This window comes from Sebastes umbrosus, chromosome 1 (assembly GCF_015220745.1).
Source record: "Sebastes umbrosus isolate fSebUmb1 chromosome 1, fSebUmb1.pri, whole genome shotgun sequence".
NCBI lineage: Eukaryota > Metazoa > Chordata > Actinopteri > Perciformes > Sebastidae > Sebastes > Sebastes umbrosus.
In genome coordinates, this window is record NC_051269.1 from 31,640,288 (window position 1) to 31,665,809 (window position 25,522).

At 42.2% G+C, this 25,522-nt stretch overlaps 2 protein-coding genes across 4 annotated transcripts in view; one reads left to right on the forward strand and one right to left on the reverse strand.

The window, feature by feature from the left end:
• Nucleotides 1-3,789: 3,789 nt before the first annotated feature.
• On the forward strand, nt 3,790-11,104 carry LOC119484794 (twist-related protein 2-like). Its single transcript, XM_037763875.1, has 2 exons — nt 3,790-4,927; nt 10,083-11,104. Exon 1 carries the CDS (start codon nt 4,050-4,052, stop codon nt 4,620-4,622), a length of 573 nt encoding a protein of 190 aa, XP_037619803.1. The 5' UTR covers nt 3,790-4,049; the 3' UTR covers nt 4,623-4,927; nt 10,083-11,104.
• Nucleotides 11,105-11,259: 155 nt separating this feature from the next.
• LOC119484712 (histone deacetylase 7-like) overlaps nt 11,260-25,522 on the reverse strand; it is a 55,231-nt gene continuing 40,968 nt past the window's right edge. For all 3 annotated transcript variants that reach the window (XM_037763759.1, XM_037763749.1, XM_037763767.1), the window contains exons 20-25: nt 22,942-23,039; nt 18,835-18,953; nt 17,571-17,704; nt 17,405-17,489; nt 14,132-14,279; nt 11,260-13,554 (exon numbers count right to left, since the gene is read on the reverse strand). In XM_037763759.1, coding sequence (XP_037619687.1) covers nt 13,512-13,554; nt 14,132-14,279; nt 17,405-17,489; nt 17,571-17,704; nt 18,835-18,953; nt 22,942-23,039 — 627 coding nt within the window. In that variant the 3' untranslated portion in view covers nt 11,260-13,511. The remainder of the gene's footprint in view (nt 13,555-14,131; nt 14,280-17,404; nt 17,490-17,570; nt 17,705-18,834; nt 18,954-22,941; nt 23,040-25,522) is intronic.

A 25,522-nucleotide genomic window follows, 5' to 3' on the forward strand; every position in this document is an offset into this window, starting at 1 on the left:
CAGCGATGAGGAAAGGAGAGGAAGGGAAGTGAGGTAGACGAGGACAGGAAGTGGGAAAAAAATAAAATAAAATAGGGATCTTTCCTGCAATAACCTTGCACATGTTGAATTTGCACATCAGTTTACAACCTCATTTAATTTCTAATTTAAAAACAAAACATTGTGACTTGCACACTTTGCTAATAGTATGTTATTCTATGTTTATATTTTATATTTGTTATGCTAGTTGTAGTAGTCTGGTATATTTATAGTGTACTCTAATGTGTGTACTCTAATATTTTCTTTATATTGTGTATTCTATTTCTCTAGTGTTGATTATGTACATTTTATTTACTGTTCCTGTGGATTACCCAATTTGGGATCTATCTATCTATCTATCTTGACTTTCTTGCCAGGAGTTAGATGAGAAGATTGATGCCTACCCACCTACCTACACAATTGGTCTTTTTTACACTTTTTGTGAGGATTAAACAAACGAGTTAACATGTGTTAATGAGCTTTAGAGGTTCTGGTAGGCTGATTCTGTACATTAGGACAGAGCCAGGCTAGCAGTTTCCCCCGTTTACAGTCTTTATGCTAAGTTAAGCTAACCAGCTGCTGACTCCAGCTTCATATTTAACGCACAGACATGCGAGTGATATCAATCTTCTCATCTAACTCTTGTCAAAAAAAAAAAAAAGTGCCCAGTCCCATCACCACCACCACCATCCCCCACATACCATGCACCTTCACCCCTTCATCCCCCCACCCCACTCCGCTCCTCCCGAACCCCTCTAAGTGGATACCCCACAGGAAGGGCTTCTCCAGGGGGGAAATGGGTCCCAGATGTCTGCCTTTGTGCCACTATAGGCTCCTCGGGAGGGATGGAGCCGTGGACGGGTGGGTTATGGGGTGGAGGAGGGTGTAGAGTGTGCGCTGTGTGCAAACATCAATAACGGCAGCCAGGAGGGTGAAGAAACTCCCGGGGTGAAGGTGAGGAGGAATTTAATGATTAGTTCCTTTTGTCGAGCCAGCGTGGATTTCCAAACACATCATTTATGATTGGTCACACTGCTGCGCTCCTACCAGCTGAGCACGTCACCGCGGCGCTTCGACCTTTTTTTTTTACTGTATGACGGTAATTGAATTGACTGCATTATAAAGAATCTGTTTTCCTTTTTTTTTCATTTTGTCCTGGAGAACTTCAAAAAAGTTTCAACATGGCCGCTCCTCAGTGCAGTATTTCAGTCAGGACCGAACCATATGTTGTAGAGGCAGAAACAGACAATACATCGGCATACTTCTTTGATATCCAAGCCTCTCCCTGTGCGTGTAAGCCAATATATACTGATATATATTGATATGCGTATGATCTATTTTCAGCTCCAGAAAGGGTTAATCACGCCCCCCGTGGAAATAAAACAAAGACAAGAGCGGGGCCTGAGTGTTTAGTGAAACATTATGTCAAGACTCTGACAAGGAAATGAAATGTGCAACATCAATCAGCCTATGAGGACAGAGATCAAACGAGCCTCCACACTCCTGCATCTGGTTCTGTTTGGACAGCCTCACTTTTTTCCCCCTTCTCCCTCTCCTTTCTTCTCCTTTTCTTTTTCCCCTTTTCTTATTCTTCTCCCATTCTCTCTCCCTCTCTTTTTCTTCTGTTCTTCTATGTGCCACGACATTCCTGTAGGCCTACTCGCTTCGTTAGCTCATTTTTTCCATCATGGTGGCACGGAGCCACGCTTTCGCTAAAAGGTAAGCGGCAGCTCCCGAGATTAGCCTCGGCAACAATGACTTTCCTGTCCCTCCACTGTCTCCACCAGAGCTCCCAATAAGCCCCAATTCTAATACCAGTTAATCCTGGAGTTGACTTGGCCTGTTATGTAAATACAACCTCATATAATTCACTGTCTCTGTCCATGGCCTCGCTTTGATGGCCAGATGAGCTTTTTTTTTTTTTTTTCTTCCGAGTTGATTGAACCCAACTGGGATCGAGCTACTTTCCGTTCGACGTCTCTCTCTCTGAATGAAATGTAAACCAGCGCAATCACGAGGCTCATCAAAAATCTTCTGAACTGCTCTCTGCACACACGGCCCTTCAAACGCCGCGGCAATCACACCCAAATTGTCGGGTAGGAGCCGTCAAGCGGCGTGTCAAGAATGAAATGAGGTTTAGATGCAACCCGGGAAACTTCTGTTAGTAAATAACACAAGTTTCTGAATGTCTTGTCCCGTGCATCTTCATGTAACATCTCAGGACAGTGACTAAATCAGTTTTGGAAACTCTTGTAAAAAGAGAACCTTTGGAGGTGTTGAAATGTTAAGGCTGCCATTAAGTATGCTGTCATCAAAAAGTACCAAATTTCTGCAGCTTAGAGCAGCGGAAAACTCCCCACAAGATTTCTCTGCAGTGATCCACTCATGAGTCACTCAAGTCGTGACGCATGAAAAGGTATAAACGGACACGATGTTGGGAAACCGAATTCGGAGGTAGGTTTGCGCAAGATAAGTAATTTGTCCAAATTACGGGTTGTACTACAAAAAACATGAGCAGTCATTTTCTCAAGAAGACCTGTCTGCTGTGTCACGACTGCCAACGTGTAGAGAACGTCTCTAAGTGGCTGCAGACCCAGATGGGTTGGCGGTGAGGAGGTGGAACATGTGTCGGCTCGGCCTCGAGGCCATGGATGGCACAATTAGGTGCTCTCTCACCTCTGCAGACTGAGGTCACTGGGCCACTGAGGTCAGGGTTTATTCAGGGTCCTTCGAAACCGAACATAGATGACTGGGAGCAGCTGACGTCACTGCTCTAAACCAAGCACTGGTTATGTGTTAGATAACGGACGTCTTGAGAGTTTTTTTAGCAGTTCAGTGTTCATCAGTGTCTACTTAACTTTTAATATTTATTTTTTACCCCCTAACCCCTTCCCTCAAGATGCTTTGCCTTTTGCAAGGCCGCCTTTGTAAATAAGAATTCTTAATTAATTTGCCTGGTTAAATAAAGGTAAAAATAAATATAAAATAAATCTACAGAGACAATTATAAGCTCTTCTCATGAAATTTTTTCCAGGATGCATTGCGTGCTTGCACAACCTCACATTTTCTCCCACAAACAGATTTCTGCAAAATCCTTTTTGTTGGGGGTTTGCATGACTTTACGGTCTGTCATGGTAAAATTTATAATGTGTACCATTTTATAAACATAAAGTCCACATCATAACGTGCATTGTTTAACCTATAAATCCAACCTTCAGTCTTTTCATCTGCAGTATTTTCTTTGATTCGGCCCGCGTTGTGACCCGTGGATTTAACGGATTTGTTTTTATAGCGCCTGGTTATCAGCGTGATAAAAACCATGTTAGTGTGAACTCTCACTCATTTTAAAGAAAAAAAATGAAGAACTTTTACATCAGTGCACATGATTTATGTCTTTTATGTTGTAGAAAAAAAAGCTTTTGAGAATGTGTGTTCATAATATAATAATATCACACTGATGACTGTAAGAAATAAAACATTTATTTCTGTCCTAATAATGAGTTGACGAACGAGAATGCAGACACGAGGGTGCATGCGGACTGATGCTCCAGCCCAAAATCTGGAACCCATAAAGCTTCAGACATCCCTGCAACATTAGACACAGCGCTTCTTATTGGCTGAGAGGTCCACTTACCCCCTTCCTCCACCGCCCGCCCCGCTAACGCACAACTTCCTGCTTCTCTGCCTGGATCTTGCCGGACCACGCCCTCTGGAAGTCCGCTCAGCCAAAGAGAACTGCCCGCAGGCCCCGAGTTAGTGTTTGGGTATAAAAGAGGCGGAGGTGGACCTGCCTGTCAGATGGTTTGTTGTTGTTCTGTCTGCCAGGTTGAGAGGGGGAATGTGAAAGTGAGAAATTTAACAAGGTGACCAGGAAACAGGAGAGCCAGAGCGACGTGCAACCCGATGGAGCTTCAGAAGCCGTGACTTTCTTTTAACGAGAGAGAAGACTTTTGTTGCACGAGCTTGTCAGAAAAGGAGCATCGCAGCACGTCTTTGCAGTGGAGGCTGAAAGGTTGTTTGTGGACAGTACAATGAGAGAAGAGGTGTCCTGCACCAACTCCCCCGAAGGAGGTCTGGGGGCCAGCGAAGAGGAACTGGAGAGAGGATCGAAGAAGAACCTCCAAGGAGGAAACCGAAAGCGTTCCCCTTTCCCTAAGAAGGATAGCCTCGGCCAGGCGGAGGAGAGCAGCACGGGCAGCCCCAACAGCCTGCTGCCGACCGGGCCGAAGAAGGTGAAGAAGAGCCCCACGACGGTGGTGTCGTTGGCCCCGACGTCGCTGGGACCCCGGCTGGACCAGCCCTTCGAGGACCTCCACTCTCAGCGGGTCATCGCCAACGTGCGGGAGCGTCAACGCACTCAGTCCCTGAACGACGCCTTCTCCTCTCTACGCAAAATCATCCCCACGCTACCTTCAGACAAGCTGAGCAAGATCCAGATCCTGAAGCTGGCCTCGCGTTACATCGACTTCCTCTACCAGGTGCTGCAGAGCGACGAGATGGACGCCAAGCTGGCCAGCTGCAACTACCTGGCCCATGAAAGACTGAGCTACGCCTTCTCCGTGTGGAGGATGGAGGGGGCCTGGGCCATGTCCGCCAGCCACTAGGACCCCATTCTCTCCTAAAACCCTCTCGTGTCCACATCTCCACCCCACCGCCTGTGTCTGTGTTTGCACCCGTTTCCTGACCTCTGACCCTCTGAATTCTTCCCCCTCTGGTCTGATCTTAACCTCTTCATCTCAAACCTTTGCATACATTCCTGCTCCATACTGGTTTCCCTCCATCTCTACACCAGTATTAACATCCAGAGTTGGATCTTTGCATGTCCCCCTTCCAATGTCTCCACTGCTCTCCCTTGTCTGTCCCTCAGTTTAGTCCAGTGCAACAAGACGCTCCACTGCAGCCCCTTCAGGTATGGACAAAATATACAAACACACACTTACACAGTCAGCATGCAGAAAACATACAACATGCACATGTGTACACTCCTCTCCACACTTCAGTATTCACCATGTCATCAGCACACATGTCCTGGTGATTCTGTCCATGTTCAAAATGAGTGTTTTAGGACATTATTTGCAGCTCAACAAATAAATACCGCAAATGCATGTCACAAACAAAATACACGTCCAGGAATAAAAAATCTGTGCTTAAAATATCCTGTTCAAATAAATGCAAAGATAAAACTTTGAATTTTATAAATAATTGTGAGACATGCAGCATATTGTGAAAAGGCTCGATCACAAATATCTTCAGACTAAACAGCTTAAAGCAAAGTTGTTCTTTAAAGCACATTTATAACTGTGCATAAACTGACGTATTTATAAATTAATATAAAATCTCAATAGAATCATAAACTGTGCAAATGACTAAATTACAACACATCAACATGAGCTGAGTGGGCCTCTGTTTAGGCCTATACTTATTAGATTATTAGTTTGTTTAACTTTGCATTCAGGTTTATAAATAGGAAATAAACTTTGTTTATTTTTTAATTCTTTTAATACAAAGATACAAAAATTGTTCTCCAAGGTTTAACAATAACATTTTGGAAAAACATGTCAGTTATATTATGATACAAATTATGGTATTTAATTCTGATGTTTTAATGTTTAGTTCAAACTTTAACTGCATCCATAATCATCAGTTTTTACAAAAAAAGATCACTGATCCCTAAAACTGCTAAACTTATTTTATTCTTGTTATGTTTTGTTTTGTTTTACGTTTTTTGTAAAGAGTAATAGGCTGTTAATTATTGGCTGACATTTAGATGTTTGTCGTAACATAAAACTGATTTCGTTAATAAATGTTACGTAGCTCAGATAACATAAAGTAAGTCATCAAAGTGTTTGTTCTGTGCAAATTATTTTTGCCATTTTGGGTGCAACTCTTGCATAAAAGATGTCAATGTCAAGAAATATTTCCTGTTATAAAAGTAATTTAAAAAAAATATAGCAAAAACAAACACAGATCTAATTTACATGTAATAAATTGCTTGTACTGAATCTTTGATGTAAGATTGCAATACAATATGCTTCACGTGAAATTATAAAAAAATAAACAAATTATAAACAAATGCATATAATCATTTTAAAATCAGATAAAGTATCAAAATGCTCAGGAAAAGAATTTAAATAAATGTCTATAAATGCTGTCCAAACACATCCAGTGTATGAACAAACCTCTCTTGAAGTCCACAACAGATAACATTAAAAATAACACAATAATTTAGGTAAAACATATCCAAGATTTTGAAGCACTTTGGTTGTTTTTACTTTATTGACTAGAGTGAACGAACAGCACGTTATCATCACCGTAATCTAAACTCTCCTGTGTTTGACAGACCTCTGATGTATTTAAGACAAATGTTTTCCTCCAGAATCTGTCGGATCGACTTCACACAGGGTCTGCTTTTTTTCAACCGGTTTAACAGACACCAGATTCCTGCACAGGTACAGCATGAAAGGAGGGAAAGAAAGAAAGAAAGAGAGCAAGAAAGAAAGAAAGGGAGAGTGGGGAGAAATAAGTGGAGGCACATCTCTCTCTCTCTCTCTCTCTCTCTCTCTCTCTCTTTCTCTCTCTCTCTCTCTCCCCTGCAGCCTTGCCCTCTCTCCTCAGGATCTTGTATCGTGCAATCAGGCCCCGCCGGGGCCCAGACAAGCAGGAACCTTTAGATTGGAAACAGTTGTGAGGTATTAGGAAGGTGTGTGTAGCAGGGTTAGGGTCAGGCACACGGGCCTGTGTGTGTGTGTGTGTGTGTCAGCGCATGTACATGTGTGTGTGTTTGTAGTGAGCTTTAATTACCTGTGCAGTGTGTGTGTGTGTGTGTGTGTGTGTGTGTGTGTGTGTGTGTGTGTGTTTATGTGAACACATCTGCAGATTAGTAAACAGGAATACACTTGCAGATGTTGTTTCGGTGATTTTATCTCACAACCTTTTAGTTTTATGAGACTTACAGTTTCATTTCTGGGAAAAAAAAAGGCAGCCAGGAAGTCCTTCAAAATAAAATGACAACATAGAAGATAAGCACTAAATGGGGGCAGAAATGTGACGAGATGCAGATGACAACAGCTAGATGACAGTTTTTCAAACACACTCACACAGTTACACACTGTGCAGGAATCAGTCCTGCAGGTACCACTACACAGGCTACATACAACACATTACACTGTCCAGACACACACACACACACATGCAGCCGCCGGCCATGTGCACACTGCAGGTGTTCCACTCAGCGTTATTATTAAACCTCCAGTGGCCTCAGCAGCAGCAGCAGCAGACGTCGAGGGCTGCACTCAGTGGAATGCCAAGGCCCCTTTCACGTGGTAGCGGAGCGTCCTTGAACGCAGCGCGGTAGTTATGATGACCCACCACTTTGCCTGCTCTGCCTGTTATCATCAGCTCTGCAGGGGCCGCCGCAAAAAGTGCTGGAGATTCAAGGCCTGAATGTCTAAGTTTAGGAAAGATGAGGAGGTTTAGGAAGAGAAACAACAGAGACAGAGTTTGCATGCATGCATCTGTGTGTGTGTGTCATTTAAAACAGTGTGTATACATGCATTAAATGACATGTGTTTCATTCTTATATGTGAATATCCACAGAACGTCAAAAATATCAAGAATGTCATCAAAATATTAAAGTTTAAGCCTCTTTTTTAAGTTTTTCTGAAAGTTTAAAAAGTCATCTCCTCTATGGTAGATGATATGTAAGGGGTGGACAAAATAATTGGGACACATAATGTTGCATGGGAAGTGATTTGAAGCTGTGATTCATGTCGATGCATTGGATTGCAGATAATTATAAAAGTTGTTTCCTGTATATTTTGTCCACTCAACATAGTTTTTTTACTAAGAAAATAACCAGATCATTGGTTTAACCAGGGTTTACACCATCTGTATACTTCACGAAAAAGTATTAGGGCTGTCAAAGTTAAAGTAATAATAACTTGTTAACGCAAATTTGTTTTTACACTACTAATTTCTTTAATGCATTAATGCATGTTTTAGGTTGTAAAGGGCTCAGTTTTGAAGCTAGAGTGAAGATACTGGCATCATATGAAACTAGAAAACATAAGAAATCTATTGGTACAAACCATGTTATACTAGCTTGTGGAACGAGGTTAAATACAACAACTGGCATGGACATTCTCAAAGGGGTCCCTTGACCTCTGACCTCAAGATATGTGAATGAAAATGGGTTCTATGGGTACCCATGAGTCTCCCCTTTACAGTCATGCCCACTTTATGATAATCACATGCAGTTTGGGGCAAGTCATAGTCAAGTCAGCACACTGACACACTGACAGCTGTTGGGCTTGAGGTTGCCATGTTATGATTTGAGCATATTGTTTTATGCTAAATGCAGTACCTGTGAGGGTTTCTGGACAATATTTGTCATTGTTTTGTGTTGTTAATTAATTTTCAATAATAGATATATACATACATTTGCATAAAGCAGCATATTTGCCTACTCCCATGTTGATAAAAGTATCAGATACTTGAAAATCTCCCTTTAAGGTACATTTTGAACAGATAAAAAAAATGTGCGATTCATTTGCTACATACAGCAAACACATACACGAACACGAACATGAACGCACAGCATTTTGTACAGTTTTGTACAGTTTTGTACATTTTGATGAGCATGATTTTAGGACGTGTGGGTGTCTGGCTCACGATGAGACTCTCAGAATGAGAGTATTGTTCTGTTTGAGTTGGAAAAAAAAACAATACTTCTGTTTATACTATAATCAAAACGCCTGTCACTGCTCTTTCCTCTACCGGAACCCCTGGCTCTGCTGCGTCCATGTGTGTGTGTGTGTGTGTGTGTGTTTTAGAGTTTGGACTGACCAGCTGTTGGATGCTCTGCTGTGCATATTAAATCTCTGGCTTTCACTCCGGACTGATCTGAGACCAGATGTAAAGTCCTTTGCGGCTCATCTGCGTTTTAAAAGTCTCATCCAGAAGTTGCGGCTTCTGATAGTCATTTTTATTTTTAGAGACCCAAACTGTGAGCCGAGCGCAGGTGGGAGGGTTGTGTGTGTGTTTTAGTGTGTGTGCATTTGACTGCTACATGCATATGTGCTTGTGCATTTGTATGCGCCTTGCTCAGACAGCTGCAGGGGTAGATGGAGGAATGACTTCTGGTTTGACACGTAGGCAACATTACGCCACATAACTGGGGTCCAAAATGCATCAGGATCTGTCAAACAATTACACGCATAATTCACAGAAACAGAATGCGTTATGTGCGATTTAAAATAAAAGTGTCAATAAATACAAAAAGAAATAAAAATGCTCCCCAAAACCACCTTTAAATGTGTTTTCTTTAACAAGTGTTTCCTGTGAATCTCTCGTGTCTAAATCCAGTGCAAAGGTGGCGGACTCCGCCACTAACACTAAAAACTACAATATAGAGAGGTGATAAATAAATGTACATTAATTGAATGGCAACTGCAAAAAAAAAATGACGACCACGATTAGCATCAAACGTGGAATCTGATTTCATGAAAATCATAAGGATTGCAACTTTAAATATTGTCAGTAGTATCTCTTTGTAAAACCAGACGGATAAATGTGAGCTTCAAAAGCAAACAGCAGATTAGAGGTCGCCCTGCACTTTGTCACATTACATGACAAAGAAAAGCTTTCAATTTACACATTCACGCTTTTATGGCGTAATGAGAGTCATGTGACGCCCACAAAAATACGTCTAACTCTTACTGACTTCTTCTTCTTCTTCTTCTTCTTCTTCTCTCTGTGTGTGTCTTTCTTGAAGCATGGAAAGCAACACTGTAATTAGGGTGAGCTGAGAGCGCTCCAGATGAAATGTTTGCTTGTTAAAACAAGAGAGGAGAAGTTAAAGGAGCTGTAGGGATTTTTCCACTTTCCACTAAACAGAAGTGTTTGTTTGTTTGTACACACGATTTATAACCTCAACGCAAAAGACTTTCAGTGGAGCTCCATTTTTTTGTTTTTGCACAAATATGTCACACGAGTAATGAAATGTCTTCTTATCTTTAAAAAGTGTTTTTTAACGTTGACTCGTCTCTGTGTTTTTTTCTCTGCAGAAAACCGACAAATGGAAAATTCACTCAAAGAAGAAAATGTGTTCCTGCCTCACCAGAAAATCCCCCATTTTTTTTAATCTTTCTTTTTCTCTTTTTCTGGACTCGACTCATGACACTGAGATGTATTCCTGCAGCTCGACTCTGACTGCGTTTCTGAAACGCTGCTTGAGAGTCGAGCGCTGAACATTTTGAATGAAGAAAACAAGGAAAAAAACAAACAAACAGCTGGCCTGCGTTGACAATGAAACAAAATGGCTGCTGGTTCGAGTGCCTTTGGGTAACACCGTGATAACCATCATCCAGCCGACTCTTCGCATCGGATGACTCACTGCCAGACAGACATTAAGATGACTAATGATAATGGCACAGTGATGGTTAGAGGGCGGTCACAGCCAATGAATGTTTACAGCTAAAATGCTAATAAGCTAATCGCTCTGGCTCTCGAAGCCCCGTCTTGTGGGAAAAAGAGGAGCACGAGGAATCTGATGCAGATCTTCTACTCTTGTGTTGTGCTGTAGGAACTGGATAGCTTTCTGTGTATTTTATATCTGTTTGTGAATTTGGTGTGTGCACACTGTATGACTTTAACTCTGCTCATGCATTATTACACTTAATGAAAAATGCCCATGGGAAAAATGTCTTAAACCACTGATCAGAGTTCAGCCACTTCTGTTGATTTCCACTTCAGCTTTTCTGTTATTAGTGAGCGTCGCAGAAAGTTGTATTTTTTTAAAAATGCAAGACAATCTGCGTGTCTTTTTTCCTGCCGCTTTACTGTAAGAAATATCTTTGCAAACCTGCTGCGAGCGTTTTCACTGAATAATAAAGTCAAAGCAGAAGGTTTCTTGTAAAAAAAAAAAAAAAAGCGCCCAAAGTGATGAAGAAGTGATTCCAGCCATAAAGTAGAGGATTCATTTGATAGTCTAATTACTGTTTGTTTCTTTTGTATTGTTTTGCATTTTGCTTTTGATATCTTTATTGTGTCAGCTCCTGTGGACAATAAAAGTTTTCTTGATGCTGTATACAAGTGTAATATTTTGGTAATCAAAAGGAATAGCGCATTACGTGTCGGACATTTATTCAGATATGAGAGGAAGAAGTGAATTTGCTAAAATAAAATGATGCAATATTTAAGTTAAAATGAGCATGCCATTAGAAATAAACAATCTTATTCAAATGTATATAATTTACCTTTATTAAGGATTTTTTTTTCTGGAAACAAAAATAGTAGAAAAGACAAAGGCAGACAAAAAAACAACACAAAGTCAATATGTACACTGTACAGAAACTAGTCAGAGAGTCAGTTAAGAGAAAACTGGACTTTGCCTGCAGTTTTCATTAAGATCCAGTTAGTTAAGGCTACCTTCACACAGGTCGGTCAGCATTCAAGGCACACAGGCTGACAATTTGGTCTCTAAGTACACACAGGGTTCATTTTTGAGATCAAATACAAAAATAAGTCATTTGCATAAGACAAAAGATAAGACATTAGATATGTCAGGTCACTGTCGTGAATGTTCTCGTAAACACTCGGACTGTCCTACATGATAAGGAGCTTGTTTTCACATTTTCATTACATTAAAGATTCGATTTCATTTTGAGTTGCGTACACAACGTAAAGAAAGAAAGAAAGAAAAAGGCAAACTTAAAAAAGAATAATCCATAGCACCGTCATAATTGTGTTAGACATGCAAAGAGCACTTCAAAGACACGGAATCTGAATGTATAAATAGTTTTTTTTCTTTGGAGAAATTTGTTTATATATCCGTCCTGTGCTTTTGGTGCTGTTCGACTGTTTGGATAAAAAAAAAAAAAAAAAGAAACATTCACAAACTCTTCAAAGTCTTTGAAGTTCTTTAAGCCATGCCAGTCCAGCGACGGCACATTGTTCTCATAAACTTTGGTTTCGCTTAACCTGTGTCCAATTGCACTGTGTGGATATTCAACTATCTCAGTATTATTGCTGCTAAAACGTCGCTGTTTGGTCCGGGGAGCCAAACGTCCCCGCGGCAGAGAGTAAACAGAACGCTGCTACGTCAATGACGAACGAAGGTCAGTTTGTCCTTATTATGAAAGAGTTTGCAATGAATTTACAAAGTACAGCAGGAATGTACGTCCACAGGTAGAAACACTGGTCCGAGCTCAGATTTTAAGTCGTTCTGATCTTCTCGTCCTGAGGGCAACGTAAGTGCACTTTAATCGTGGGATTGTCATTAAGTCTCACCCAAAATGTGATCTGCATCGTCACATATACAATCATTTCTGAGTGGTCAAGCTGCACTGAGGCATCATGGGCGATTTGTGTCTTTGCTGACGTGTAAAGAATCTCTTCCTCCCCTGATATTGATGCTCCAACGACTGGAGGTATTAGCTCTTCATTGTGACTAATGCCACCGATGCAAACTACAGCATGTCGACACTTTTAAGACGCACTTCATCAAAGGCTGCGGTGTCTTCTTTTATCTGCCGGGGAGCCATAACAATAACTGCAGACTCTCGCCGCATATGCTCGCCCGACAGGCTATGAAAGAAAAAACGATTTAAGAAAATATGTGGACATACAAAACAATATGAAACACATGCATCTGTAGCTTCACTCTTACTGGATTCTTAAAAAAACTCCTGCTCACATTCACAAAAATGTGTGCCAAAGGTCAAATGAATGAATATTCAAATAAACTAAAAAAACATGAACAAACAAGATGTTTGATTGTCAACATGGCCGCGTCTTCCTCCATCTTGTCCAGTTCACATTACGGAGCGGTGCAGTGCAAAACGATCAGAAGCTCCTGATCTTTTTTCCTTCATTGGATCTTTGTCACCTTCAGACAAATGACATCATCATCGTGGGACGCGGAGGATGTGTCTGCTCTCCTTCACCGGCACGTCCTGCGGGGACGACTCCTTCCCCGCTTGGAGTGATTGGCTTCAGTGAGCCCAGGGTGACCTTTGACCCCGCCTTCAAGGTTACAACGGTCTCTCTCGCAGCTCTTGTGGGAGTCGTTTACAAGGTGAATTTAAAGTCGCGGAGAGCTGTGCTTCGTCAAGTGTGTGTTCCTGCTACGTTATGTTGCTACAAGAGAGTGAAGATCCTTCATTAATTCGCCTCTGGTTGTCTTTCTTTTCAACTTTTTTCTCCGTTCAGAGGCCGATGTCCCCTTCAGGAGAAGCCTGTAGAGGCGTCATGAGAGCATTGAATGTTGCCCAGGTGAATGTTCAGTGTGTGTTTGAATCATCAGAGTGGTCAGACTGGAGCCAGTAGTTACGCAGGTGGAGGAGTGAATACAGTGGTCGAACTGAGGAGGACATCTGCTTCCAGTGATGGTCCAAATGCATAGCTCTCTGTGTGTGTGTGTGTGTGCGTGTGTGTGTGTGTGTGTGTGTTTCCATAGAGACTTGGTCAAAGGCAGCTGTCAGGAGACTCTTTCCTCAGAGGGAATCATCTTTCTCTGTCAGTTTTTCTGGCTGTTCACTGAATGAACGAGAGAGAAAGATTTTTATAATACATGAAAGTTCCGTATTGTAATGGTGCTAAAGCAGAAGATGTTAAAGGGAGAGTTCGGGTGTTTTAATGTGCGGTTGTATGAGGTACTTATCCATAGTCAGTGTTTTACCTACAGTAGATGATAGTTGGCATGACCCCAGTTTGGAGAAGCAGACAGGAGTTACCGCACGGGAGCAAAGTAACGTACTGCTGTGGACGGGGGCGGCAGAAAAACTTATTTTAGCCACCTAAAATAAAGGCACACCTGTTTATAGTGTACGCAACATTTAGAATATTTTCACCACTTCATCTATGCTCTAATACTCTAAATGTAGCGTACACTAAACTAATATTGTTTCTTTTGGTGATCCATCCTTTTAGGTGGCGAAAATATATTTTGCCGCTGCCCCCGTCCAGAACAGTACATTGCTTTGCCCCCGTGCCGACCATTACGCTTTGCTCGCCGGCATCTACTGTAGGTAATACACTGACTATGGATAAGTACCTCATGTAACCCCACTTCAAAACATCCAAACTATCCCTTTAAATATGACGTCGTCCCTACTTGTCAGAAGCGACAGCTCCCATCGACAGCGAGGCGATGGCGATGACGGCCTCGCTGTCCGAGTCTCGTCTCAGCCGCCGTCTCTGCGCCTGCAGGTAGGACAGATCCACGGTGGCGGCCGAATCCTTTACGCTCTGCCAGTACTCACCTGCAGGATGCAAGAAGATGAAAAAGAGGGAGAGGAGGGGGAAGAGAGGACGATTAATGACCTCAGTATTCCACTGTTGTTTTCATTCATGGTTCCTTGAGGGAAAGTGCCTGCACTGCATTATTAAAAAGCAGTACTTGGTGTTTGATCCACCAGTTGTAGCTGTTTGATCTGAATGTAAGCACTGACTGTCGTATAAACAGCCCCCGGTCTAAATATCCATGTTGATAATTTCACAAATATAAACTCAAACTCAATCTGTTCTCTCAGGGTCTCCAGGTTTCGAGTCCTGTGACACACAGTGGAAGTAAAATCAATCAGTGTTTGCAAATGTGTTCGTCTATGAGAGCGTGTGTGTGTTCTGGCCGCGCATGCAACTCACATATATTTCACCCCGGGCCTAAATTATGGGCTTAACATTCTTGTGGCTTTGCAAATATTTTTAATTAATCTAATTTGGTTGGGATAACATTTGTGTGCAATCAGGAGGGGATGTTGCGAAGGTCGTGTGCCAGAGAAGTGTTTGAAGATAATTGGAGCCAGGGCGGCCGTGTGTGTGTGTGTGTGTGTGTCTGTCTGTGTGTGGGACGGCTGGAGGGAGGGATGGGAGACAGGGATGTAAAGGAGGAGAGGTGGTCAGAGAGCAGGAGGGATGAGGAGACGGAGGGAGGAGAGTGCTAAGTGGAGAAATATAGAGACCGAAGTTATAGAGCATGGAAATAAAAAAAAAAGATGCTGAACGGTGGATTGAGAATTTAAAAATGTTCCTCTAAATTGACAGAATTAATTATAATTTTTCATCAAACTGAAAATGTTAAAATAAAATGATAGAAGCAGTAGCAAAGTTGCAAAGCAGACGTTTTCATTTCCAAGACAAAATTTTAAAAGTTTCTTTGGACGACCCTGAAATGTTGCCTGCTAAATCCTGGTAATTGTAATCGTACCAGACCTCCTCTGTTGCTCTTCTTGAGCTCTGTGTCATTTCGTGATATATTGATAAAAATTGACTCGACTTGAAATCCTCCCATGTACATAAGGCGGTGAACATGGTGGTATGACTATTATCAGGTGCAACAGTAGCAGGTGTATTTCTTTGATCTCATCTTCAAATAAAAGTATGTACTTCAGCCAACACCTAGGAAAATAAAATCAGTTGATAGTAATGTATTTACATTTACACCTCACATTTATTGTGACTTTCTAATAAAAGTATGTGACATTAACCAAAGCAGCTTATGACTGATCTTGGAGAGAGTCAGTGAGAAAGTAAAGGCAACTGAGACAGATGATGGAGGTGAGAGTGAAGGAGAAAGGTTAAACAAAGAAAGATGGCAACAACTTTAAAGGGAGAATTGAAACAGCAGATGAAGATTAAACACACTTGTTTTGTAAGTGCTTCCAACACTTGCAAACAACTAGTAGAACTACTAAAAGAATAAAGGATCAGCACCGATGTGCGAAATACTAGAAATCACTGAGCCCCTAATTAACACCACGGACGGCCAAAGACATCAAAATAAAATGTTTCCATTCATCTAGATTGTGAAAATTATTTTCTTATTTAAGAATTGAAAGGTGAGGAGCAACACAGAAAATGTGACTGACAGTGAAAACGCAGCTGGTGTTGCTGCAGTAATTCTGCAAACTGTACGGTTCATATCGGCAAAATAATACATTCTGAACGCGGTTCTGCTCCTCCTCTCCATATTATCTAGAAAAACTACTTTATGCCTCTGTGTCCGTAAAAGAACAGTTTGTAGCATTTCGAAGGATCTATTGGCAGAAAAGGAATATACTATTAATTAGTGTATAATCACCTGAAACTAAGAATTGTTGTGTTTTCGTTAGCTTATAATGAGTCCTTTATATCTACATAGGGAGCGGGTCCTCTTCACGGAGTCCGCCATGTTGCTCCGCCATGTTTCTACAGTAGCCCAGAATGGACAAACCAAACAGTGGCACTAGAGAGAGCCTTTCGTGTTTTCACGTTACCTGAAGGCCAATGTAGTTCTCTGACACGCTTGTGAAACTGCGGAAACGTGACCCGCGGAGTGTAAAACCGTGGTACCGCCAGCCGCCGTCTGATTTCCGTTGCTCCTAAGGTAGGGTTATTATGGTAATGATGGCCTCTGAGCGAGGTGAACAACGTTACCACGGTTTTGCACTCGTTGGCTCACGTTACCGAAGTCTTAGAAGGGAGGATTGAGCGGAGGGGTACTCAGTTGGTTGCAATCTAAATCCTACACACCTACACACCTTTAAACAGTCCTTAAATTTCGAGACAAAATAATAAAACACTGGGTTTGGAGATTTGATAGTCTGCTGCTATTCTACAAATAACACCAACATACAAAAACTGTGAATATTTCACAACAGCTCACCACACACAAAGTCCATTAAAAATTAAATCCCAGTGTCCTGCCGGAAGATTAAAATAATTAATGAAGGTGTCCACGCTGTGCCAGCTGTGTCTAACATTACGCCTGGTTTTGGTTTTGGGGCGGTATCAGTGTGTAACTGTGCCATCGAGTTGGTCCGCTCAGGTGGAAACACAAGTGAAAATAATTTACGGAAAACGTGGAGGGCGTTTCTGCCTGCATGCACAATCTGCAGGTGTAACATGTTTTATCATTTATTTATTATTATTTATTTAGTTCCTTGTTATGCACTCTACAGTTTTATCATATACTGCCCAGCAGCCAGCTCAGAGCATATTTAATAAGCCTACTGGTCAGGCTATGAGTCTTACACAGTATTAAGGTTTCAGGCCGGCTCAGGTCTGGAACTGATTTAGTGATAATTTGCGGGTAGCGGGTCGGTAACAACGCTGAGCTTTGCAGGTGAGCGGCAGGCTTTCAAAACTGGAAACATGTAGGACAAATTAGTTCAAATGTTTTAGTACATTTCTTATTTTTTTGCGCCATTGGCCTCCAGGATAAAAAAAGTGTGTGTCAACATGTGGCTGATTTCTTTGTTGATGCACCCAAGACTCATCACAACAGAAAAAACTCTGAAATGTGTATGTAATGTAATGTATATATTTTCCAAAGTGCTGTAAACCCTCTGAATGACGTGCTGCTGAGGGCTCCGGATGCTACAGGTTGTGTTGAGGTGTTAGTTCTCACCCTGGACCTGGATGACTCTCTGCAGTGACTTGACAGCATTTTCACAAGGTTTCTGGTCCAACACGGACTGGGACAGAGGCTCCACCTGGGACACAACAGAGCGAGTGGTTAGAGGATGGAACGTACTGTATATCTCTACAGAAACACACACATGTACTGTACTCACCTCCATGCCCAGCAAGGCGCTGACGCAGGCTTCAGAGGCGTCGCAGATGGCCTTGAGGTCATGTCCCCCCTCCAGAGCCAGGACAACCCGACCCCCGGCCAGTGACATCAGCTGACGGGTCAGGAAGCCAAAACCTGGAAGAGAGGTTGAGTTAGATAATGACGGGTCAGGGATTTGTCCCTGTGCTCATCATTTACGGATCTACATTTTATCTAAAAATAAAAAGTAGTTCCCGAAAACAAAGATTTTCTCGAATCAGTGCACAAACAAACTTTCACTTCTCTCCGAAATTGCACTTCCAAAACAGGAAGTTTTGGATTGTTTTGATCATGTGCATTACACAGTGCTTCTCACCTGATGCTAATGTCTCACATCAACACTTCTAGACCTCTAAAACTCTAAACCGGGGCTGCCCAAAGCGGGGCCTGCAGAGATACGAGTGAAGATACTGGTATCATATGAAACTAGAAAACCCTAAGGAATCCATTGGTACCAACTATGTCAGGTCGGGAGGGGGGCTAAATAACGCTCCAAATTTAGGCTAAATTTTGGCGAGGAAAAAGTGGCACGGCCATTTTCAAAGAGGTCCCTTGACCTCTGACCTCAAGATATGTGAATGTAAATGGGTTCTATGGGTACCCACGAGTCTCCCCTTTACAGACATGCCCACTTTATGATAATCACATGCAGTTTGGGGCAAAAACATGCAGTTTTTTTAATGCAGTACAAATGTGTTATTTTCGCTTACTCTAAAAATGTAGTATTTCTGCATACTGAGGTCCCTAAACAGTCTTGGAATTGCATAAATTGGGTATGACTGGAAATGAGCCCACTCGTATTCAGCAGGTGGATTTTAAGGGGTTAACTATGTAAAAGCTAAACGAATATTCAATTAGGGGAACTTGGAATCCGAGTACTATTTTGCATCTTAAAAATACAATACAATAGGTGTTTGCTTTTGGCCCGTTGCCCACCATTAAGTTCCAGTTTTGGCCCTCCAAGGTAAAAAGTTTGGGCACCCCTGCTCTAAACAGAGGTAAGAATAAAAAGAAAACAAAAGCAGGTTCATATGAGGTAGAGGTCAATGACTCACCTTCACCAACACCAGATAAATCATTATAGAAATACAGTATATAACTAAGTAAGATGGATTTCAGACTGCACTCTGTGTGATGTTAACACTGATTCATATCCATGTCTGTGAGTAAGAGCATGTTAATGTGACTGTGTGCTGTATGTGAATGAGGAGCTGATTGAGGCTTACACTTGGCTGTGACCTTGTAGCCTCCCAGCGATGACAAATGTCCTTCGACAGCATCAAAGCCAGCGGACACCAGCACCACATCAGGGGAAAACTCGTGGGCGATGGGCATCACCACGGCTCTGTAGAGGAAGAGAAGAAACAACATGCTGTGAACAAAAATTCTGCATCTTATGTTACATTCATTCAAGCCCTGTGGCCTCGCTGAAATTAGATAGCACATTTAAGAAATCATGTTTTCAACAGGTGTTCTTAGTTTGTGAAAAAATGAGAACTTGGAACGGTGTATAAAATATAATAATGTGGGAGAGGAAGTCACTGAGGGATTTAACATCAGAATAGACTGATTCAGATTAGTTATTTTAATAAATTGAATTTTAAGTTGCCTGTAAAGTTTAAAAAAAACCCATCAAAGTCAAATCACTGCATAGTTTCGGTGATTGATTTGCGACTGGAACACTTTTTTCCTGGATTGTTAACTGCAAACATTTACTTCATTGTAAACTCCGTCCATTTGAAAATGGTGAAAGATAAATTATCGGAGGCCATGTTCCAAGCGCTTGATCTCTGTTCTCGATCCGCTCCTGGTAAGTGGCCAACACTAGAAGGTGGGGTAGCTCCCAGCCAGGTGTGAATGTGTGCAACTGTTTAAATGTGAAGCAGAGCACCGCTGGAAAAAAAGGAGCATGAGCGCTCTGCAAACCTTTCCCGGATATATAAAGTTTTTTTTATTTTAAACAAAAAAAAAGCAAATTTGGGCAGGTGGCAAACACTTAAAAGATTCTGTTTTTGCAAGTGACACAAGTAGATAAAAATGAGACCCTTGACATATCTGGACTGAGACGCCCACATACTGTATGCTCCACTCAGGGGAGACCACTTTCCTCGCCTCTATGCTCTCCTCCTCACTTCCTCTCGTCTCCCGCTGCCAGTTATTTAGCAAGAGCGCACGGCCCATGCCGCGTTTGATTCTCTCTCTCTCATTCTCTCTCTCTCGCTCTCTCTCAGCGGCAGTTCAAAGGCGTTTGTGTGCGTCTGGTTCCTATTAGGAGCTCGTCCCTCTTCTCACGTCACTGACAGCCAGCCATCTGGGATCCATTGGGCCTAATTACGCCGCCTTTGGATTCCCTAACAATGCACCCCCCACTTCTTCTCCTCTCTTCTGCTCTCCTCTCTTTCATAGTTTGTCATTCGTCAGTAGCCACCTAGAAATGCACATGAAAAATATGTGCACGCACACATACATGCAATGCACGGGCCAAAATATATATGCTTTACCTTTGAAACAGGACGTTATGTGTGCGGTGCTACCGGTGATTACGCTGACCTTAAATTCTGACCACCTTAGTAATCCTCCACACATACACACACACTATGTCATGACACTTAATCTCAACGCAGCTGAGCTTTCTCTTGATTGTACTGGAGTCCCACCGCCACTCTCGACCACAATATTTCCCCTGTCACTAGCACACACGCCCAAAAACAGAGACACACATCATCAACAACCGCTAGTTTTTCTGTTCCATCCCTAAGTGAAACACACAGAGTCTGGAACATCCCGTCGTCTAAATCATGTATTCAAATTGAATTACAGAACTGGCACCGGACTAGATACTTAATTGCATAAACATGAATTCATGATGCGTTAAATTTTGTCTGCATAGCGTGTTATGCATTTATTTGCACCAGTTAGTCCAGAGAAAGGTGGTGGCAAACAAAATCCACTGTTTTTTCTTTTTACAGAAATCCCTCCTGTGCTGTTTCATACATTTTTGTCTTGCTACAGTTTTCCAAGTCCAATGACATTTTACTTTTATTGAGGAATTTGTTGCCTTAATTAGAGAGTTGACACAAGCAGTAAAACATGGGGTTGTTCCCTATCATGACAAAGGTCTTAAGCCCGGATATGCACCCCGGACATCACAGCTATATGGTATGTGCCTCAAACCACCGGACCACCAGGACGCTCCTTCTCCACAGAGCGTTGATACAGGGTAAAGTTTCTAATGCACAATAGGGTACAGTACTACATTGTGGTTAACTGAGGAAGTTTTACACATGAAAACACTTGCCATTTCCCAAACTGGATGAAAAATACCAAAACCAGACGCCTGCTCAGGAAAAGAGCAGTTGTTTCTTAATTAGCATGTAGAGCTCCAGTAAACACTGGACTTAGTGTTTCCGAGCCTGCCTATTGGCTCTATGGATTTTTACCAGTATGGGTTAGCTCATTAGCATCTTTCCTTTGACGAGGGGCCCACCCACTGAGTCTGCAGCATGCAGAACTGTGTGGAGCTCACATAATGTTTAATCATCTGGTGGCAAGCCAGTGTTGCTGACAGAGTTTGTTACAGTGTAGAGCAGAACCAAAGTATATTCATTCAGGAAAATATAGCTTGAATGAAATGAAAACTGCGGTGAGAGCAAAGGTTAGTTTCACCGACACATCCGTGTATGGTTTTGTTTCCAGCTCAATAATAAACGGAAAGTTGTGGCTTATATCACTGCAAAAACCGTAAACGTTGATTACTGCAGACCATTTTTCAGAGGAAATCAGGACTCAGATATGAAATCTGCTTGAGATACCAGAGGTAATCCATCTGCGGTGAACGAGATCCAACATTACAGTATAATTGCATAATAATACACTCAAAAGTATGTCTCACAGGTGTTGCATTCCTGTGATCTTCAACCAGGAGAACAATGATGGCTTGTTGTTTGTCCTCCTGCTGCACACACTTGTCATTCTAATTGGCAAAAAAAAACACACTTTCCTGTTCCTCTTGAATATGTTTTCTGCCTTTTCTTGACCTGGCTGTTTTCTATCATTGTGTATCTGGTGTTTTTATTAACTAAACTAGCCTACCAACATCACAGTACTTCACTGACGGCATACCTGAGGTGATGTGAATAACGACCTTGACAATTATGGAACTGACAGCAGTGTCACAAACTGAAACTCAGAACAGCCTAGAAGGTGGGGAAACATACTCACCAAAATGAAAACCATGTTATGCTTTTGTAAATGGTCAACAGACCGTAATGTATGCAAGCATATCTAATTTGTAGGAAATGGGCTTGAACATGCAGAAACACCAGTATGGACCTTTAAAGGAGCATTTCTAATGCCTCCGCACGGCTCTCAACATGGCGACGGCTGAGCCAGCGGCTCGTAGCTAAAGGTGCTAACAGCGCTAAGAGTGAAAACTATGGCAAAAGTGCTGACAGAGCTAACAGTGTTAACCGGGGGGGGGGGACCGTAGGATGGACGCTACGCTTCCGCAACGGCGTCGCTGGTCGGTTCCAATCCTCCAGGAAGAGCGCTGGGATTTGAAGCAAATTTTCGTAGTGGCCAAATGGTGGAATTACAACTTTCGTGTCCATCATGTGATGCCATTGGGCCCGAAAATACTTTTTCCCATAGACTTACATTGGGAGAGAGAGACGTCTGTAAATCAGCATATAACTCTTTTTGAGGTAAATCAACTTCCCAGTTCGAACACTTGAATATCCCTTATTTAAACCATTTGGTCCTAAAAGTTGTAAAATGTACTAACAGCCGGATCCAGAGTCATTTTCCTTCCTCCATGAATGAGCCCCAAACTGAGGCTGGATGTGGAGTTAAAGGAAACGCTATTACGCCAGCTCTATGGGCCCAATGGATGCGGAAGATCACCGGAAGATCCGGGCACTTTATCACTCGGCAGTCGAGCCATTTTGTCTTCATGCGCCACTGAGCAACTTTCATAGGAATGAAAGTGAGCCCGCCTCCAACGCTGTATCCAGTTAATACATCCATGGTCGGGATGGCGTTATCAGCTGTAACTGCTGTATGAGAGCAGTGCAGGCAGTGAGTTAGCCAGTGGGGCACGCTCATATGCACGAACATGCACTAAAAGCACGCGCAGCCGGCCCGGCGATATCAATCAAGCAGATAAAAGCTTGGATTACAACACACACAGAGGGAGACGATTTTTCTCTGCTCAGGTATAAATGCTCTGAATATCAAATAGAGTACCTTTAAGTTTAGATTATAAATTGCAGAGTACTACAGTATGAAAAGAAGTATGCTGTGGCTAATAGGGACAGGTTGAGGTCATTCTTTACCTGAATGCAGCCAGGTACTCGGCGTCACCCATGGGAGGGTTCAAACCCCCTGTCCATCCTACGTTCACATTGAAGCCCTCGCCTGCACCTGCACCCACCTGGATGGAGGGAAAAAAAGAGAGAGCGAGAGAGAGAGGGTGAGACTAAGAGTGAGAAAGAGTCTCCGTGAATGTCATGAAAGTTAATGAGTCCCAGGGAAAGTTGAGAAACTGCGTGACGATGACAGATTTGTGTCAAATGTTCAGAAAATAAGCACGGCTGTTGCAAAACCTTGCATTGCACCACACGAGGAAAAAGCGACTGAGATCCTTCAAGGCAACACCAGGGAGTGATTATGATTCCTAAATGAAGGACGGATGGCTATTAATTCAACACCTCTGTCCCTCCATTTTGATTTTGATACAATTTGTCAAATGGCCTTATAAATCACTCTGAGCCACAACACAGCTACACCCGTTTATGATTCCCAAGCTTTACGTTATAGCTATACTGGGAAATATTTCACATTTGGAAAATTGCTGCCTGATCTCGTAAAAATGTTGTATTAATATATTGAAAATATATCACATGTATGTAACTGGAATGACTGTATACTATGTGTTCTGTATATAGACATTTAGTGGGTTTAGTATATATGACAAGTCAAATAAAACACAGTGAACTACTCAACACTACTCATTTACGTTTTATGACATACTGTAAATGATTTTTTGGGGTTTTTATTAGCTGTATTGAGATTGACGTGTACTCCCAAAATGCCAGCCAGAGTCGACGGAGGTTCTCTTAGTTTGACCTCACATATTTGGGGCAGAGAGTGAACTGAGGCGCGGGTCTTGGAAAGAAGGTTTAAAGATTCCTGCCTTTCTCTTTGTAGTTCTGCTAGCAGCCATTTAGCTGCTCTCAAAGCCCTTCACCATCAGTCAATGTGTCAGTTTGAGGGCAGGATGAGGAGGTTGATTGACATACTCTTGGCAGCAAGGCGTGGTAATTTCCTTTGTGTGTGTGTGTATAAATGTGTGTGTATGGGTGTGAGAGGATGTTTGAAAGAATGCTGATGAGCATCGCAGAGCGTCTGTCTCCATTCTTCTCTCAGTGGACGGGATGTTCACAGGGCAAACTAAAAACACATGAGGCCTCCTGTCCTTTGCCAACTGGTAATGTACCCGCATGCATGCGCATGTGCACACGGAAACACACACAGAGTCGCAAACACACACACAGACACAATTCCTGCTATTGTGCCAAGTCTCTTGCACTCCTCTGTCCTCTTTCTCTCTTTCATGTTTCAAGAGTTGCTGGACTGGATTAGGCCGTCGCTGGTTTCTGTGTGGTACTCGGCACTCTGTGTTATGGCTATGACATCACACCCCTACCCCATGGTGGGTTATATACCTACACGGGGGACAGCGAGACTCCAGAGGTTTACCACACAGCTCAACAGAGGTTGAGGGGCCACTTAAGGCAAAGCCACATCCAAGCCAGCAGAGCGTTTTATGTACCGTCCCTCATCGGGGGATTTTATGGGAAAACATTGACTATTTTATCCTCATTATTGTGGGGGAGGATGGGAGAGTAAGAGGAGGGGATGTGGGGGATTGAATGGGTTGCGAATGCCACCGTGGGTTGGGGTCAATTCATCTGACTGCGGATAGTCATCACACTTGGTTTCTGGTGAGACCGCAGGCAGAATTCATAGGCATCTCAATTTCCTGTATGCAAACATAGGCATGCAATTTGACTGTACACATCCTGTTGTGAAGCTCTTACATCCAAAGCCCTGAAGTTTCATAGATAAACTAGAGCTAGGGAAAGAAACCTACGGCAGATACACAAGTGTGATATGGCGAGTTCACTGGATAAACACATTTGCAGCATTTGGAAATTCCATGTTGAATAAGTCTAAACGTTACAAGAATGACAGCGGACATATTTACGTTAAGCTGGAAAAACACTAAAACTACAACATACATTCTAAATGACGTTGAAAAGACATTTTCAGACTAAACTCGAAGACAAGCACTTTGTGTTCAGATTTATCTTGTAAGCAGCTAAAATTAGGATCATATTGCTTAGTGGTATAAGTAAAATATGTTTGATGTAACCGTGACAGCTCTGAAACCCAATCGTAGGAAAGATCTTTTAACCCTAAACCCCTGTACACTGAAAGATAACATATCCATTCTAACCTGTCCCATTTTTTCCCTGTGTAGTGCAGACTCTGATCCGTCATCATGACCAAATTGACGTTATAATTGGGTCTTTAAATCATGTAGATTATTCCGGGATTTATTGTTACAATCATTCTTCCCGTTTTGACAAGTATATGCTCAACACAAGGCTCTTGAGCTCCCTAATGTCCCACTGGAATCACATAATTACAAATATGTATATGCCAACATATCTATCTTCACATGGGTCGTATTATTATGGATTATGTATTCTCTGCTCAGATCATCTACTATACATGGAGAACCTGCGTTGTAACGTAGAAATGTTTCTCATGTGTTGTTTCTGTTGTGTTCAGAAGAATCTAGGTACACGCAAACACACACAAACAACCAGCTGACACCATGACAACGCA

What these genes read in the sequence shown, in the direction of transcription:
- LOC119484794 (XM_037763875.1), top strand. Translation starts at nt 4,050, where the DNA reads ATGAGAGAAGAGGTGTCCTGCACCAACTCCCCCGAAGGAGGTCTGGGG.